The 16482-nt window shown below is 45.5% G+C and overlaps 1 protein-coding gene across 2 annotated transcripts in view; it reads right to left on the reverse strand.

Moving 5' to 3' along the window:
• Nucleotides 1-2309: 2309 nt before the first annotated feature.
• Nucleotides 2310-16482, reverse strand: part of IMPA2 (inositol monophosphatase 2) — a 42801-nt gene continuing 28628 nt past the window's right edge. For both annotated transcript variants that reach the window (XM_073888073.1, XM_025865153.2), the window contains 3 exons: nucleotides 4840-4948; nucleotides 3946-4097; nucleotides 2310-2857 (listed from right to left, as the gene is read on the reverse strand). In XM_073888073.1, coding sequence (XP_073744174.1) covers nucleotides 2742-2857; nucleotides 3946-4097; nucleotides 4840-4948 — 377 coding nt within the window. In that variant the 3' untranslated portion in view covers nucleotides 2310-2741. The remainder of the gene's footprint in view (nucleotides 2858-3945; nucleotides 4098-4839; nucleotides 4949-16482) is intronic.

The following is a 16482-nucleotide window of genomic DNA, read 5'->3' on the forward strand; positions in this document are numbered from 1 at the left end:
TTCTACCATTGGTTTTGATGGCAATGAGATCGACACTTACAGGAAAGCACAAATTAACATTTCATGAAATAATAATAGGAAGACCTATGCCTTTGATGATAGAACCACATGTGTCTTCTGTACTCATAAATTCTGGTATGACTCAGTATTGTAAAGCTTTAATGTATTATGCCAAAGTATATTTCTACCAGGTAAAGGAAGCTTTTCATGACCCTCCTGCAGATGGCTGAACCTTCCACAACTTAGAACCTGGAGGGTGGGTCATTTTGGAAACGACACCTAAGAAAGACTGCCCTTGAACCTCAGTAGAAGGGACCATACCAGGTTCTCCTCACTACCCAGATGGCAGCCTAACTTCAGGAACTTGAACCCTAGGTCCACAGCTCATAGTTGAAAGGGCTCCTCCGGACTCTCGGAACTATGTATCAGCCAGAGATGTGAAAATGTGATATTGACCACAGAGGTTCTTCCTCAGAATCATATGACGCTTGGGGTGGACAACTCTCCCAAGATCATGGATCCAAATCTTCATCTCCAGTATGAAACCTTTATCCCTTTTGCCTATTTGCTATCTGCCTTTTCTGTCTATTAATGTGTGGGAAGACAATACTATAATTAGGATTTCACGAACAATAGCTACTATAGGAAACCAACTGCTGGATTCGTCTTGCTAAACCAAAATCAGGACTTGAAGGACATCCTGAAGGCCACTATGTGCCTAAATTGTCCTGCAGGTCCACTTTATAAAGTTAACATACTAAATCTACATACCCCTTCTTGCCTCAATTTAACCCAATCCTGGAATGGGAAAACAGGATTCACTGAATGCACAGACAAAAGATGCTACAGGACAGCCAGTGTTGATCAGACCATTTGTAGGCTTGCTGTTAGGCCCATCCATTTGGGCAGTCTTTCAACATGTGATAATACACTATGAGAGTCTTGGATGAAGGATGCCAACACCTCTATACCCGGCAATGGGTCTATGATTGCTAATAGTCGAGGGAGCCCTTTATGTACCTCCTGGCTACACCTTTACATGTGGAGTTTGGGGCAGTGTTCTACATCTGGAGGGTGAAAGGACAAAGTGCCCTTGCTGTGTTTACTGTTCCATTGTCCCTTCATAATACCTCGGAAACGCAACAGTGTTCCATTCCCGTGAATTTACCTGAAAGAAGTTTACTGGCAGATGTTAACCCCTCCAGAGGTGCGTCATTTGGAAGGTCCCTTCCTCCTTGGCTTGGAGTTATTACAAACAAACATACCATTAGAAACTTACCCTTACCTCTGGCAAACCCGTCTAACAGCCATGGCTACACAACACAAGTCCCCAGGCTCTGTCACTGCGGTGGTTTTAGATAATGGGACTGCTTTAGGTTACTTGTTGGCTGAACAAGGGGGAGTCTTGTGCCATAGCAAATAGCCCGTTGCTGTTCCTAGATCAACACCCCTGGTTTTGTAGAAACTCCAACGCAAGAAATGAACAAACAAGCTCCTCCTACACAGGTTGATACCTCATCTGATACATCCTCTGATTTACTTGAAACCAACTGGTTTGGTTCACAGCGGGGGACCAGGGCTAGGAGTTTATTTACTCAGTGTGCTGGTCTTATCCTCCTAATAGGATCACGGTCAGTCCGGTGTGCCATGTTCTCTCAAAGGTCTCGCATGCTTGCAGCCATCAGCACATTAGACGGTCGCACTGCGCTCAGGTCCTAAGAGGTTTCAAACTAGAGTCAATCACTGAGTTCCTTACTTTGCTTTCGCCTTTTCTCTATGAAAGTTTTTTCCCAGCTTCCGTGGCCGGAGTGCTTCCAGCCACTTCTGCTTTGGTGCTACCCGACTGGAGTTGATTTTTGCTCGCATAAATTCCTAAAGCTTTCATATGCCTCACTTTTCTCTATTAACACACACATGATGGGGCGCCTGGGTGGCTCAGATAGTTAAGCGTCTGCCTTCGACACAGGTCATGATCCTGGAGTCCCGGGTTCGAGTCCCGCATTGGGCTCCCTGCTCAGCAGGGAGTCTGCTTCTCCCTCTGACCCTCTCATGCTCTATCTCATTCTCTCTCTCAAATAAATAAATAAAATCTTTAAACACACACACACACACACACACACACACACACACATAATAATTACTGAAGTCATGTTCGCAGTGCTTATCAAAGGCAGCAGGGAGCAAACACTGCCAACTTTGGGCTTTAATATGCAAGCTTTCCCAAAGAGCCTGGATCTCCAGCCATGGGTGCTGTGGGTTGTTTGGGGAAACAGGCGACACACTTGTGGAGGGACACAGATAAGCAGAGCGCCATTACTTTGATTTATTGCATTCTGAAGTACCATGGGGGAGGGCCTGAGAACAAGTCCGCTTTATCAGCAGTTCTAAAGCCGCATTACCTGAGATTTACATTCTGGAGGGAAAAAATGGAGACTGAATTTTTAATACGTACATCATCCGAGATTGGGGTTTTGGCCCTGATAGAAGAACTTGTACGAGCCTGGTAAGGGCTGTGTGAGATTAAAGAGAGACACCAGCTAAACGCCGCATCCCGGTGAAAGACGTGGATTTAACCAGAAAGCCACATACTTTAGCATAACACCTCCCTTTGGGGCTTGTCAGAGACACTTGATGCGTGCAGGCCGCTCAAGGCAGCTTCGTCCCTGGGGCTCACCGCCAGCCCCAGCATTCCCGGGAAGGCCCAGTCCGTGGGTCACACTTCTCTGCCTCTCTGCTCCCTTTCACTTCTCATCATCCCGCCCGTAGTTAATCGTCTGTAAGGCCTGAGCTATGAGCATCGCCATTTCTCGGGTGCCCGCAGCAACCACTCTGCAAGACATGAGGTCGAGAGGTCCACCTGAGGACAGAGAGAGAAGAGAGGGCGCTTGAGTTCCTGGAGAAGGCAGAACAGTCCCAAATGAGGACTCGGCACACGCACATTCCAAGGAAAACAAAGGTCCCGGGCCAGGTGCGAGGCGGGACCAAACAGCAAGGTCTGGACATGGGCCTGACCCGAGTGAGGGTGCAGCCTCTCAGCACCCGCTCTGCTGTCCCAGCAAGAGAGCAGTTGAGGCTGCGCTGGGGGAATGTAGGCTCAGGTCCGGCTATCGGGACTGAGGTTCGCAGGACCAGCTGGACCAGGACAGGGGAGAGTTCTCAACTGTCTGCTGCTTGGGTGGCACCAGGGACCCCATGCGATGGAAGTGCCAACCTAGCAGGTCTGGGTGGGGTTGTCTGAGCAGTAACCCAGCGCAGGCCGGCTAACAAGTCGTGACTAAAAAGCTAGAGAATGGGATCTAAAAAGATCGACCCAGTCTCAGATCCCTTGTTCGTAAAAGTTAGACTAGGAGGGGTCTGCCTGAAGCTAAGCAGAGTTACGGGGGCAGAGACGCTATGGGATTTGCCCCCAGGGGGTCAGTCACTGGGACATGAGGACCTTGAAGTTGAAGGACAGGCCACCTTTTGGGGTCCATTCCCCTAAAACCTCACAGCGTGCTGACACCGTACACCACGCTGACCCCGTGCTTCATTACAGGGTGTGGGGGTGCTAGCCTCCTCTTCACGGGTTGGCAAGCGTGATGCTTCTTTTGCCCACCTCATCGGATCTGGTGGGGTCAGAACATGCACGCTAGAAAACAGTCAAGTGTACGCAAGTGAACAGTGGTGGTGCTGCCACTATGTGGCCATATCCCGACCCTGGGGTCTCTCTCCCTGCCCTGGGGCGTGGCGTAGCAAAGCACAAAAGCTGACAAGGCACTGGCCCACTGCTTTTCCAATGTCCTCACACGGTCTCTCACCAACAGACTCTGGGGGCGGGGGGGCATTTGGTCTGGTAGTATTACTGGCTCTAATCTGGCAGACGCTGGGGCTGGTGGGACACTGGGTCTGGTCCCTGCCGTCACTTCCCTGGGGATGGACTGCGGGCCGAGGGTCGGAGGGGCTCACCTGAAGTGTCCATCACAATGCCACCTGCCTCTCTAATGATAACTGTGGCAGCAGCCAGGTCCCAGCAGTGCAGGCCAAACTGGTAATAGGCGTCGGCGGCCCCCGAGGCCAGGTGGCAGAGCGCCAAGGTGGAGCTCCCGATCACTCGGACCCTGGAGGAGAGGGAAGGGGGCAAAGGCTCCTGTGAGTGCCGCTGGGCCCGAGTCGGATGTCTCTTAAACAGCTGACGTCATCCAAAGTCACCCCCCTTGCCGGGCATTCCCAGTCATTAAACATGAGCCACGGGGCTTCTCTAATAAGTTCTAGATTCAAGACCCGGGGTGCAGAGCAGTGCCACCCAGGAGAACTTCCTGTGAGGATAGAAACGTTCTGCACGGTGGGAGTCACTGGCCACCCGTGGTTGTTGGGCACTTGAAATGCGGCCACTGCAACTGAAGAACTCAAGTCTTAACTCTACCGCCCTTTCCCTTAAATTTAAACTGCCTCGTGGGGCTAGTACAGCACAGACCTAGAGAGGGTGAGAGGTGGGAGCAGATTCACTTGGACTTGGATTTACTTTTCCTGAATATTTGCTGGAGTAATGTCATTTCTGAAGGGCTCTAAGCCCACACAGGATTTGCTGGTTGGGGGCCTTAAGGTCCGTCACTTGGCTTCTGGAAGCTGATCGGAAAGGAACAAAGGTCTCCTGCCGGTTCCCTGACAGCTGGCTGCACGAGGTAGCACCCTGGCCGCTGAAGCGACACACGGCTCCCCCGGCGTCCGCGTGGGGCGCGGGTGGGCCACCTCCCATCACGGGGGATCTTTTCCTCTCTCCCCGGGGAGCTGTGAGCAAGACTGTGTGTTTGGCACTTTCCTCTTTGGCCCCGGGGTGTTCTGGGAACTGAAAAGTCATACCCGTGAGCTTTGGCGTGCAGTAACCTCTCCATGTTGCTCAGGAACAATTTCAGAGTGGCAGGGTCCCGTTTGGGGCCAATTTCCGTTAGAACCAAGGCCTTGGAGATATCTGCAGTAGAAAGAATGCCCCGTGATCAGGAAAATCAAGTCTCGGTTCTAACTGAATAGTCAGGGTTCCCTCTGAAGCAAACCTCAAGTATCTGCCTCTCCTTCCCATTCGTGAAAGTACCATCTGTTGAGAGGTTTGCGCCACGAAGTTTTTCTGATAAGCTGTGTTGAAACGGAAGGACACGGTGAAGAGAGGTCAGCAAAACCCGCACCTGACCATTCCGTCCTCACTCCTTTAAGGCTGCTTTCTGTTTCAGATTTCAGAGGGAGCAGATTCTCAGCTCTCTCTTTTCAGGGAGAGTTAGCACTGAAGAACCTGGAAGAGTCAGGTGGCTAATGAAAATCACCCTCATTCAGTCATAAATAAAAGCAAAATGACTCCAAACTGGGACCACCCAATGTTTGAAAGACAAAAAAGAAAAAAAAGCCTCATCAAGTACATCTGCCTTTAAAAACCTTTCTCTAGAGATGTCTGAGTGGTGCCGTGGGTTAAGCCTCTTACTCTTGGTTTTGACTCAGGTCTGATCTTGGTGTTGTGAGATTGAGCCCCATGTCGGGCTCCATGCTCAGTGTGGAGCCTGCTTGGGTTTCTCTCTCCCTCTCCCTCTGCCCCTCTCCACTCTCTCTCTCTCAAATAAATAATCTTTAAAAAAAAAAATACAAACCTTTCTCTAACTGCTACGATCACAAAGATAGAAATACCATCCCTGTGGAGAAAGCAACTTTTAAATAACAACTTTGGAAAGGGAGTTCTCAGGAGTAACCCCACTGGGTGTAAAGAAGGCCAACCCTGTGGCCTATGGCCACCTCAGGACAGGGGCGGGGGGTGGGGCAGGGAGCTCAGGCCAAGCAGCTGGTTCTGGGGCGGGAGCAGGAAGCTGGCCGGAGGGTGCCAGGGGATGTGCCTGGGCCCCCTTCCCATGCCTGAGTCACGGGCAGGCGGTCACAGGCAGTTTGTCTTTGCTTTGCTATAGGCCCAAACACAACCACACTTAGTCTGTCATGTCTGGTCAGGCCTTCTGGCTGAGCAGTCAGCCGCAGCAACGTATTCAGATAACAGAACCAGGCCACTCCACGAACTGGAGGGGAAGCACACTCCATAAGTTATGTCTCTCAATGGGTCCAATCCTATGTCGACACCTGCAAAATCTTTCACTGAGGGGCCGGATAACGGTCCTCCTCTCAGACAGAATCTAGATCCGTTTCCCCTTTTCTTAAATCAGAGGCTCTTGTTGTCTACTTTAAACCACTTTCTCAAAATCGCTTGGCTCCACACCAGTTGCCTGCCTAGGAGGCAAGGCCTGAATCACTCCCTGCCACGCACACCAGCACCAAAGCTGAGCCACTGACGCATCTCCCATGTGTCCAGTGTGCGTGCCAGGGGCTCTGGCCACGAGCGGCCAGGATCCCTGGGGACAGGCCACTGCCCGAGCTCCTGATTCTCTCTCTGGGCTGCACACTGAAAACATATTTTCCCAGGGGAGGGAAAGAAGACCTCTTTTGAAGAAAATGACATCAATGGAACCAGGGACAATAAGCGCTTTAAACAAACAGTCACTGAAGCAATGAGCACTTTCCTTCAAACACTAGCATTAAAGCAACATTGGTAAGAGTCTTCTTGTTCGGGTTGATTTGTTAAATTAGTAGCATTTTTAAAATTTATGAGAGGAATGTTAGAGTTAAGTAGAATTTGGCTGGCTAGTGTAAGAATCTAATCACTAGGGATAACACTTTTGGTGGGGGGGGATGAATTCTGAATGATAAATATTTCTTTTGTTATAAACATTCTCGAAAGATAACATATTGAAATTTGGGGAGTGACTGTTAAATTAAAAAGGACGAGGTGTCCTAGAGGAGGCCGAGGAGGGAAACAGAAGTGAAGCAGCAGGGCATGTTGCCTGATCTTGCTTCTAATTTCCTTACCTAACTTCAAATCTTCCACACACACCCACACACAAACACTGTACTTTAAAAAAGCAGTTCATTCTGTTACTTGCTGGTTTGATTAACACAACGTATCGAGTAAACCTTTCTCCACCATTCCATACTCATGAGGGGCCACATGCTGTTCCACTCAGTGGAAGGACTGCCATTGGTTCAGCCACCCCCACAGATAAACATTCTCAACTCCTGTTATTATAAACAATGCTGTCTCTTCTCCTCTATAGGTTTGCCCACCTATGTTGATAGTGTTTTCAGGATAGAATGATAGAAGTGGGATTTCTGAGAGTATGCATATTTTAGATTTTGATCATTTTTTTCCAAATTGGCCCCCCCAAGCTGTATCAGTAGTACCATCGTCCCCTCCCCACTAAGGTATGATTCTGTACTATTATCAATTCCCTAACAGTATCCCTCACTCTGCAGTATATGCTTCAAGAGTGATTTTCTCAGAAAGCTAAGATCAAGAGAATAATCCCTACATATAAGGCGTTTCCTGGCTCCAGGATCTCAGTCACCCTGGGAGGATATTAAGGAAGACATTGACAGTTTCCTTCCAGGAACTAGAAAGCCAATTTCGATAGGGAGATAAGCACCTACTTTTAATCAGGTTCCTAAGAAGTGACTACTTGGATGTTATCTAGACTTACTGTGACGATCATCTTGCAATATATACACATGTTGAATCATGATGCTGTACACCTGATACTATGTAATGCTATATGGCAATTATACCTCATTAAAAAAATGTGACTACTTGTTCAGGCCAAGGCCTAGCCCAATCTGTCCTCATCGGAGGGCTGGGCTGGCTGCAGGGTGAGTGAAGAGAAAAGTCCCTGGAGGGCCAGCCCAGACAAGTAGATACCCCTACACGCAGGGCTGGTGCAAGAAGAGCAGAGGGTTTCAGACTAAGTGCCCACAAGCCTATTTCAAAAAGGGAAACTAAGCAAAGTGTGGAAACAGCTCACGTTTACCAAGCTCCTGGTCTCTCCAGACAGGCCAGTGCTAAGCACTTTCTACTTATGCCTCCACTCCTCTGTTCCATTTACGATACATTTACGATCCCATTCCTCCTTTGCCTTCACTACCGCACTGCCCTGGCTTCACAGGTGGGGAAACCAAGCCTAAAGTGACCTGCCCGAGGTCAGGCGGCCCTTAGGTGGTGAGGCCAGACTTAAACTCAGGCTTGTCCAGTGATTATGTGAAAGAAAGGATTTCTTCCCATAGTTTTCAAATCTGTGAGGAAATATCTCTGTATCCAGTTCTTCCCTCTCCCGCTGCAATGTATCCATTCTTTCTCACTCTGGCTAATATTTTTTCCCAAATGACATCAAGAACAAGGAAAAAGGAAGCCTGAGTGCTGCCACCTACAGGCAAAATGGTCTCTATGGTTTTATTTTGCCACAGACAAAACAATATTTATCATCTTATGATTATTTCTAGCTACCCATAATCACTGATTTTTGCATTTTGTTATCCCTTATACTATATTTACCATATTTTAGCTCAATCAAATGCTAACATATATATGTATTTTTTAAAGATTTATTCATTTTAGAGAGAAAGAGCATGAGCGAGCAGAGGGAGCGCAGAGGGAGAGGGAAAAAATCCCAAGTAGACTCCCTGCTGAGTGCGGAGCTGAGGCAGGGTGATCCCAGGACCCTGAGATCATGGCCTGAGCCGAAATCAAGAGTCAGACGCTCAACCCACTGAGCCACCCAGGCATCCCCCCATGTATATATTTCTTAATTTAAAATATTCTGTAATTTCATGGGTGTGTTTGTGGGGGGGGTACTGCTTAATGGGTAGAGAGTTTCATTTGAAGAGATAAAAATTTTGGAAACAGATGGCGGTGATGGTTGGAAAACACTGTAAATGTAATTAATGCCACTAAATTACACATTTTATTTTTTTTTAAGATTTTATTTATTTATTTGAGAGACAGAGAAAGAGAGAGAGAGAAACAGCATGAGAGGCATGAGGGTCAGATGGAGAAGCAGGCTCCCCACTGAGCAGGGAGCCCGATGCGGGGCTTGATCCCGGGACTCTGGGATCATGACCTGAGTCGAAGGAAGTTGCTTAACCAACTGAGCCACCCAGGCACACTAAATTACACATTTATTTTTTTAAGATTTTATTTTATTTATTTGAAAGAGAGAACACGAGAGAGGGAACACAAGCAGGGGGAGTGGGAGAGGGAGAAGCAGGCTTCCTGCCGAGCAGGGAGCCCAATGTGGGGCTCGATCCCAGGACCCTGGAACCATGACCTGAGCCGAAGGCAGATGCTTAACGACTGAGCCACCCAGGCACACCCAAGATTACACATTTTAAATGACAAATTTTATGTTATATATATTTTGCCACAATAAAAAAAAATCCAAAAATTTTGAAGTGGGTTATCTCTGTATACTTTTTCAACAGATTTTAGGATGAAAAAAATCGTCCATTAATAGACTTCCAACAGTTTGAAAACCCTTGTTCTGGCTCAGCAAGGTTAAAATACCCCAAGTATCAAAGAATAGTGTTGTCTTAAGAGAAATTTTACAACTTAAAGGTAAGAGAAGAAGTCATTTGTAGACACCAAAATATGTACTCATGGAAAAGGAGTTGATCATGCTTTAACGTCTGGGAAACATCCCCTATGAACACAAACTGCTTTTGCTGAACACAGAGCCCCCGTGACAGCACTTACACCAGTGGGTATTTTTACACACATGTCCTAATTCTTTCAGACTTCTTATAGACCATTAACAGCTACTCATATGAAAATAAAATTTAATTCTATTTAACTTAAAAACATAAGTACTAGAAAAAAAAAAGTAAGTACTAGACAGATGAAAGGTTGGTGGTTTGGTGGGGGCTGGGGGAGAGACAGAGTGTGGGGAAAAGGTGCTCAGGGGCACAGGGTTAGAACCTGAAGCCCCAAGTGAATGTGCAGCATTGTGAATGCACTAATTACCAGTGAATGGCTCACTCTAAAATGGTTAATTTTAAGGGCACCTAGGTGGCTCAGTTGGTTAAGCGTCTGACTTGATTTTGGCTCGGGCCTTGATCTCCGGCCGTGAGATCGGGCCCTGCGTCGGGCTCCCTGCTGGGCGTGGAGCCTGCTTTTAAGAGTCTCTCTCTCCCTCTGCCCTCCCCTTCCCCCACACGCTCTCTCTCTAAAAATAAAATAAAATGGTTAATTTTATGGTATTTGACTTTCAGTTCAATATGTTATCTTAAAATAGTTTAGAACTTGTTCTTAATAAACAAGTAATTTGAGGGAAAAAAGTATTGTTTAGAATTCTGGTGAAGAACTGGAAACCTCTGTAACAGCCACATAGTTTTTAACTTCTCCAAATCCCCTCTGATGAAAACAGAACAACTACGAGAGCAAAAACGCAAAACTGCAGACACCATCTATGAAAGAAACTACATCCACAAAGTATATCCAAACCACGAAACACAAGTGGGTGGAGGAAACCTCCAACAGCCACAAGACCACATGTCATCAGGAGGAACAGAGAAGCACTGAGAACCTGTTGCACGCCAGAACAGGAGAACCTCAAAATCACCAACAGCCACTCCCTGGAAACCAGCGTGGGCCAATGTGAGAAGCTCACATGGACAGGGGCCATGCACACCCCAGTTCATGAGTCCGTGGCACTAGGGTGCATGGCCAGGGCCGAAGGGAGGGAGCCACCAGCCCTACGATCTCTCATAACTGACTTCTAAGGACCTCTTGGGGGAAGAATACAGCACTGGACAGAAATACATGGGAGTAAACTCCAAATTCTAGAGCTAGAAAAAAATACAAAAAATGTCCCGAACTCGCCCCCAACCCCACTCTCCACAAGTTCCTCCCAATTTCAGGAATACAGATTTCAAGTAGAAACAAATAATTAAAAAGAATGATGGGTGGGGCGCCTGGGTGGCTCAGTTGTTAAGCGTCTGCCTTCAGCTCGGGTCATGATCCCGGGGTCCTGGGATCGAGTCCCACGTCGGGCTCCCTGCTCCACAGGAAGCCTGCTTCTCCCTCTCCCACTCCCCCTGCTTGTGTTCCTGCTCTTGCTGTGTCTCTCTCTGTCAAATACATAAATAAAATCTTAAAAAAAAAAAAAGAATGATGGGTGAGTCTCACACACACTTACAGGTGAAAAAAAAAAGAATAAGAGAAGAACAACATCTCTCCAGTCAATCAAGGATTGAAAGAAAGATTTGTCCACAAAACAGAAGTACTTTTATGTAAAAGAAAGAAAGGAAGAAAGAAAAAATACACTAAAAAACAGCCTAACTAGAAAGTGGAGGGGACAGAACTTAGGAAGACTTGGAAAAGAAAATATTTCAGAAAATAAGACTAAACTGAAGGAAAAAGAATAAATAAACAGAATAGATTGTGCTTTATAAGAAATGAAGGGCAAAAAAAAAAAAATTGGTGGAACTGGTAAAAAGGATTAAAGCGAAAGTGACAAATAGAAAAGATAAGCAGAGAATATCCAACATCTGTATAATAGAAGACCCAGAAGACAAAAACAAAAGAATCTGGAAATGAACAAATACTAAAAACTATAATTCAAGAAAATTCTTCTGAAATTTAAAAAAAAAAAGTCTTGAAATTGAATACTGAAATGGTGTACCGTGACATCTTTAAAAAAAAAAAAAAAGGAAGAAAGAAATGGTGAACCATGATGTGCCTAGGAAACTGAAAACAAAGAACACTGAGATATACTCTATTAAAATTACTTTACTCTAAAGAAAGAGGAAAAAAAAATCCTTTGGGCATTCAAGCAGAAAACTGAAGTCCCTTATAAGGGAAAGAAAATGAAACTGTCTTTAGACTTTTCAACAACAAGGTTATGCCAGAAGATGACTGTGACAACTTAAAGACTGTCAACACAAGAAAATGTGAGCCATGTGTTTTACTACCAGAAGAACGGGTGTCCAAGTATAAAGGCCACTGATAAGCTGTTATGGACACATAAGAGCACAGGGAAGGATTCTAATTATTATTCCCAGGAGGTCTTCCTGAAAGACCAATTGGAGGAAGTTCTTGGAGTGTAGTTCCTGAGCCTCTTTCAGGAATCTGTGAAGTTAAACTAAGGTATTATTTGCCTTTTTCATGGTATTAACACTTGCACAGAGTAGATAAAGCAAGGCAGGGCACCCCGGTTCTGGTGGTCACTGCAGTCTTCTCTGCTACACTTACGTTCTGGGGGAAAATGTGTCAGTTTTACTCCAGAATGAAGAAGCTGCAAATATTATGAATTGTATTAAGTCTTGAAGCCTAAGCACACGTCTTTTCAATATTCTGTGTGATGAGGTGGGAAGTACACATGGAGGACTTAGATAAGCTATAGAGATTCAGAATTGGGTATCTGGAAGACATTTTCTTGAAAATGAAAGAAATGAGCCCATCACTTCAATTGCTAAGGCTGCCAATGATAAAATTCAAGCTTTCAAGGGGAAATTAGAATTTGGGAAGACTTTTATCTACCACCAAAAGCTTGACACCTTCCCAACACTTAAAAGATTTCTCATAAGAGTGGTGATACTAATGAATATGACTTCTTAGCATTTTAAGATGTAATAGGTAAACATTTAAAAGACCCTGAAAATCTCAGTGAACCCATATTTTCCAAATGACCAATGCATGATGTTACAAAGTCATCCACGAGCAAAAGATCCATTCAAAGTAGGAGACTGCCCAATGGATTTCACAGTCACAGGGTACAAAAAAATTCATTGATATGTCATTAGATTTCACACTGCAACTAACCTTTAAGAAACCACCACTTCTTGAGTTTGGGTGTGGCATCAAAGAAGAATATCCTCGATTATCTGAAAAGTCTGTTAAAATATTCCTCACTCATCCCTTTTCCAACTATTAATCTGTGTAAGACCTGATCTTCTTCATACATCAAGATAATACATTACAACAGACTGAATATAGAAGCAGATATGAGAATCCAGTTGTCTTCTCTTAAACCAGACATTATAAAGGGATTTGGAGAAAATGTAAAACAAGGCTACTCATGAAAAACTGTTTGGGAAAATATGGATTCTCATTAAAAAAAATATATATATATATATATTATTCATGTTAACATGTAATGAGTTGCTTATTTTAAAAGTTTCTGTTTAAGTTTCAAATGCATAAATACCAACAGATAACTTACATAAATGAAAGCTCTTTGGGGGTCTTCAGTAATTTTTTCAATAGTATAAATGTAGGGCGCCTGGGTGGCTCAGTTGGTTAAGCAACTGCCTTCGGCTCAGGTCATGATCCTGGAGTCCCGGGATCGAGTCCCGCATCGGGCTCCCTGCTCAGCAGGGAGTCTGCTTCTCCCTCTGACCCACTTCCCTCTCGTGCTCTCTATCTCTCATTCTCTCTCTCTCAAATAAATAAATAAAATCTTTAAAAAAAATCGTATAAATGTATTGGTCCTAAGATCAAAAAGTTTGAGAAATGCTGTACTAGTGAATGAGCTTGAGCTTCACACAACCAAAATGACTGGAGATACATCAACATAAAGGGCTGGTGGGGGTATTAAATCTAATTTATTTGTGGAACCAAGACTACCCACTAACCGATAATTCTAGGGTGAGAGCATCGCACATGTGGCTGGCTGACCTGCCAACCAACACACATACAGCACAACCAACGAAAGTGGAAAGGTAACAAGGAGAGGGTGTGACTAGTAGGATGAGCTAGCCAACTGCCTTGTTGTAACTGAGAGTAAAAGGTTATTGTGCTTTAATCATATACTGGAGTATATGAGGAGGGGGAAGAAGAAGTTACAAGCTAACTTAAATATTACTGAGAATAGGGAACCAAGAGACAGTAACCCAAAAAAGAGAGGACTAGGGATAGTATAGAAAAATTTTATATAAAGGAAATCATTGGAACAAAAATATAAACCTTTCTAAATACCAAAATTATACCAAAACAGAGAATAAAAGCAAAAAGAGAAAAAAAACAGCTGCTTATTTAAAAAAAAAAATAAACATACACATACCTAAAATACACAATGGAACAATAACCACTTTTTAGATGGTATTCCTCAGGGGGAGGAAGAGACTAAAGGGCAAGGACAGAAGCTAAACCTCTTCAAATATACTATGTTTCATAGAGTTGACTTTGGAACAATGTACCTTTTATAATTATATATTATAAAATTATATATGTCATATAATTATATATAATACCTTATATAATTACAAAATAAAATCAATTTTTTAAAAACTAGTCCTCCTAAATTAAAAACAAAGTAAAACAACTGCATCTAAGTGATTATCCTCAGTTGGTGGCATAGGCGAAGGGAACAAAGAACCACTTCAGAGATTCTCACAGCAGTCCAACTCCAGACCCTTGTGGGACGTTCACTAAGGAAGGAAAGAACTCTAAAAGACAAGACAACACAAAACATCCTTCCAACTGCTTTGGGTAGTGGTTTGTCGTTAGTAGGCCAGTATTTTTATTTAGAATCTATAATTGGTGTACGTTGTGAGATAAAGAGGAAAAGTGATTGTGTGACATTACTGAATTTATCATTCCTGGTGTCACTGCGCACGCGGGTTCCAGCACAGGGAGAGGAGACATAGACAGAGTTAGGTAGAGAGACCTGTCGTCATGAATATGAACTGAAAACACCAGTGTGAACTCATAATGTTTTTTATATTTAAAGACAACTTCCTAGCTCTGTTCACCTAGAAGACCTAGCAACAAAGACTGACCCAAGAGCCACAAGGAGCCCTGAGAACTCAGGGTGGGGCCTGGAAGGGCTGTTTCCCACAGGATGAGACAACTGGAAATTTGAACACTGGGTATTTGATGACTTTAGGAGTGATAATTTTTAGAGGGGTGTGTCATTGGTATTGTGATTATGCATTTCAAAGAATCATGTATGTTATAGAGATACATACTGAAATACTGACTAGAAAGTGATACTAAGTCTCAGATTTGTATCAGGGACTCGCTGGGGGTGGTGGGAACTGGGTGGCGCTATCAGGGTTGGCCTTGAGTTGACAATATTGGACACATGGTGAGTCATGTGGGTTGACTGTACTTTGTCTACCTGATACGTGTTTGAAATTCCGCATGGTGGGATGTGAAGAAAAAGGTTCTAACTGAAATTCTGGCCTCAATCGCATCCTCTACCCCATCCAGTGTAGTTCTGTTTGCTTTTTACTTTGTAAATGGAAGCCTCCTGGAAAGGTGTGAAAGGAGTAAGGAAAGGAGATAGAAGGATCAGTGGTGGGTGTCCTGTTTCCTCCAGAAACGTGTCCTAACCTTAACAATGGGCATTAAGGATCTTGTGCAAAGACTGAGGTTTCTTCTTTGATAACGACTCTCATCTTTGGGTACCATGTACCGGGGACTTTACTGAGCACTTTCCCTCAGAGAACTGCATTTAGTCCTCAGTGCCCATCACGTCACCCCGCCTAGCACATGAGGACGAAGGTTCGGGAGGCTAACTGAGAGCTCACAGCACTGGAGGGGGGCAGAACTGGGACTGCAACCAGGTCCGCATGACACCTAATGACTGTGCCGCAGGGTGCGCTCTGTCCTCTCCATAGAAACCTCGTCACCCCGCAAGTACTAAACGACCAGCGCCGAAAACAGCACATCAGACTCTTTTTAGAGTTTTTAACAAATGAGCTCCAGAACATGGGCAGTTTTGAGACAGGCAGGAGCCCCAGCTGTGCTGCAGAAGTGGTTTGTGGCAGGGTTTGCGCAGGACCAGAGGGCCTACGACTGGCCAGATGTAGAGGTGATCCAAAGGCCCTGCCCACGTGGGGCTGAGAGCCCTGCTGAGGACGTGAAGTTGTCATGCACCACTGAGCCACACAGGCAGCCGACCAGGAAGCCAAGTGTGTGTGTGAATGGAGCTGAGTGTTCTAACCGAATGGAATATAGAGCAAAGTTCACTTAAGCGTGTTTAATGACATGCTTCCTCACTACTGACTTACACAGTTTGGCCTGAGTGGTTACCTCTTGGCATGTGTACCTACAATTAACGTTACTTTTTGTACAGCCAAACAAAACATTTCTGGGAGAGGGAGACGCGGGGCAGGGCTGGAGGCTGTTCTGGAATCTCTCTGGGACTCAGAAGCAGGACCTGGTTAGTGTGTCCTGCCGGCCCTACCTCTGTCTGAAGCCTCATGTGATTTTCCCCTTCCCCTGGGCGTGCGCGTGACTCTCAGGGGCCCCTGGGGGAGCCTCCTTGGTTTCCCCGCGGGGCCGCACTGGCGGCTCCAGGCACACAGGGCTCCTGTCCCCCCACCCACCCAGGGCCCCTTGATCGGCGACACTCTCACCAGACCACAGATGACAGCTGGAACACTTACTCTCCTCACTCACTGAGGGGCAGCTGGAGGGCAGGGACACACCGCACTCCTCTCATTGCCTCTGAGGCCATCTAGACACACAGGTATCATCCGGGGAGGAAGACAAGGCAGAAAAGAAAAGGAAGAATGAAGAAAGCGGGAGCATGCCTCATGGTGTCCTGCTGCGGAGATGTGCAAGTGAGAGGTTCGCAGCAACTGTGCTTAATACCTTTTTACACCCAAACGCGGACATGAGGGAGCTTTCAAAGTCTCTCCTCATCTAGC

The sequence above is a fragment of the Callorhinus ursinus genome, unplaced genomic scaffold (assembly GCF_003265705.2).
Source record: "Callorhinus ursinus isolate GAN/ISIS: 27379988/994484 unplaced genomic scaffold, GSC_fseal_2.0 scaffold86, whole genome shotgun sequence".
In the NCBI taxonomy this organism is placed as follows: Eukaryota; Metazoa; Chordata; class Mammalia; order Carnivora; family Otariidae; genus Callorhinus; species Callorhinus ursinus.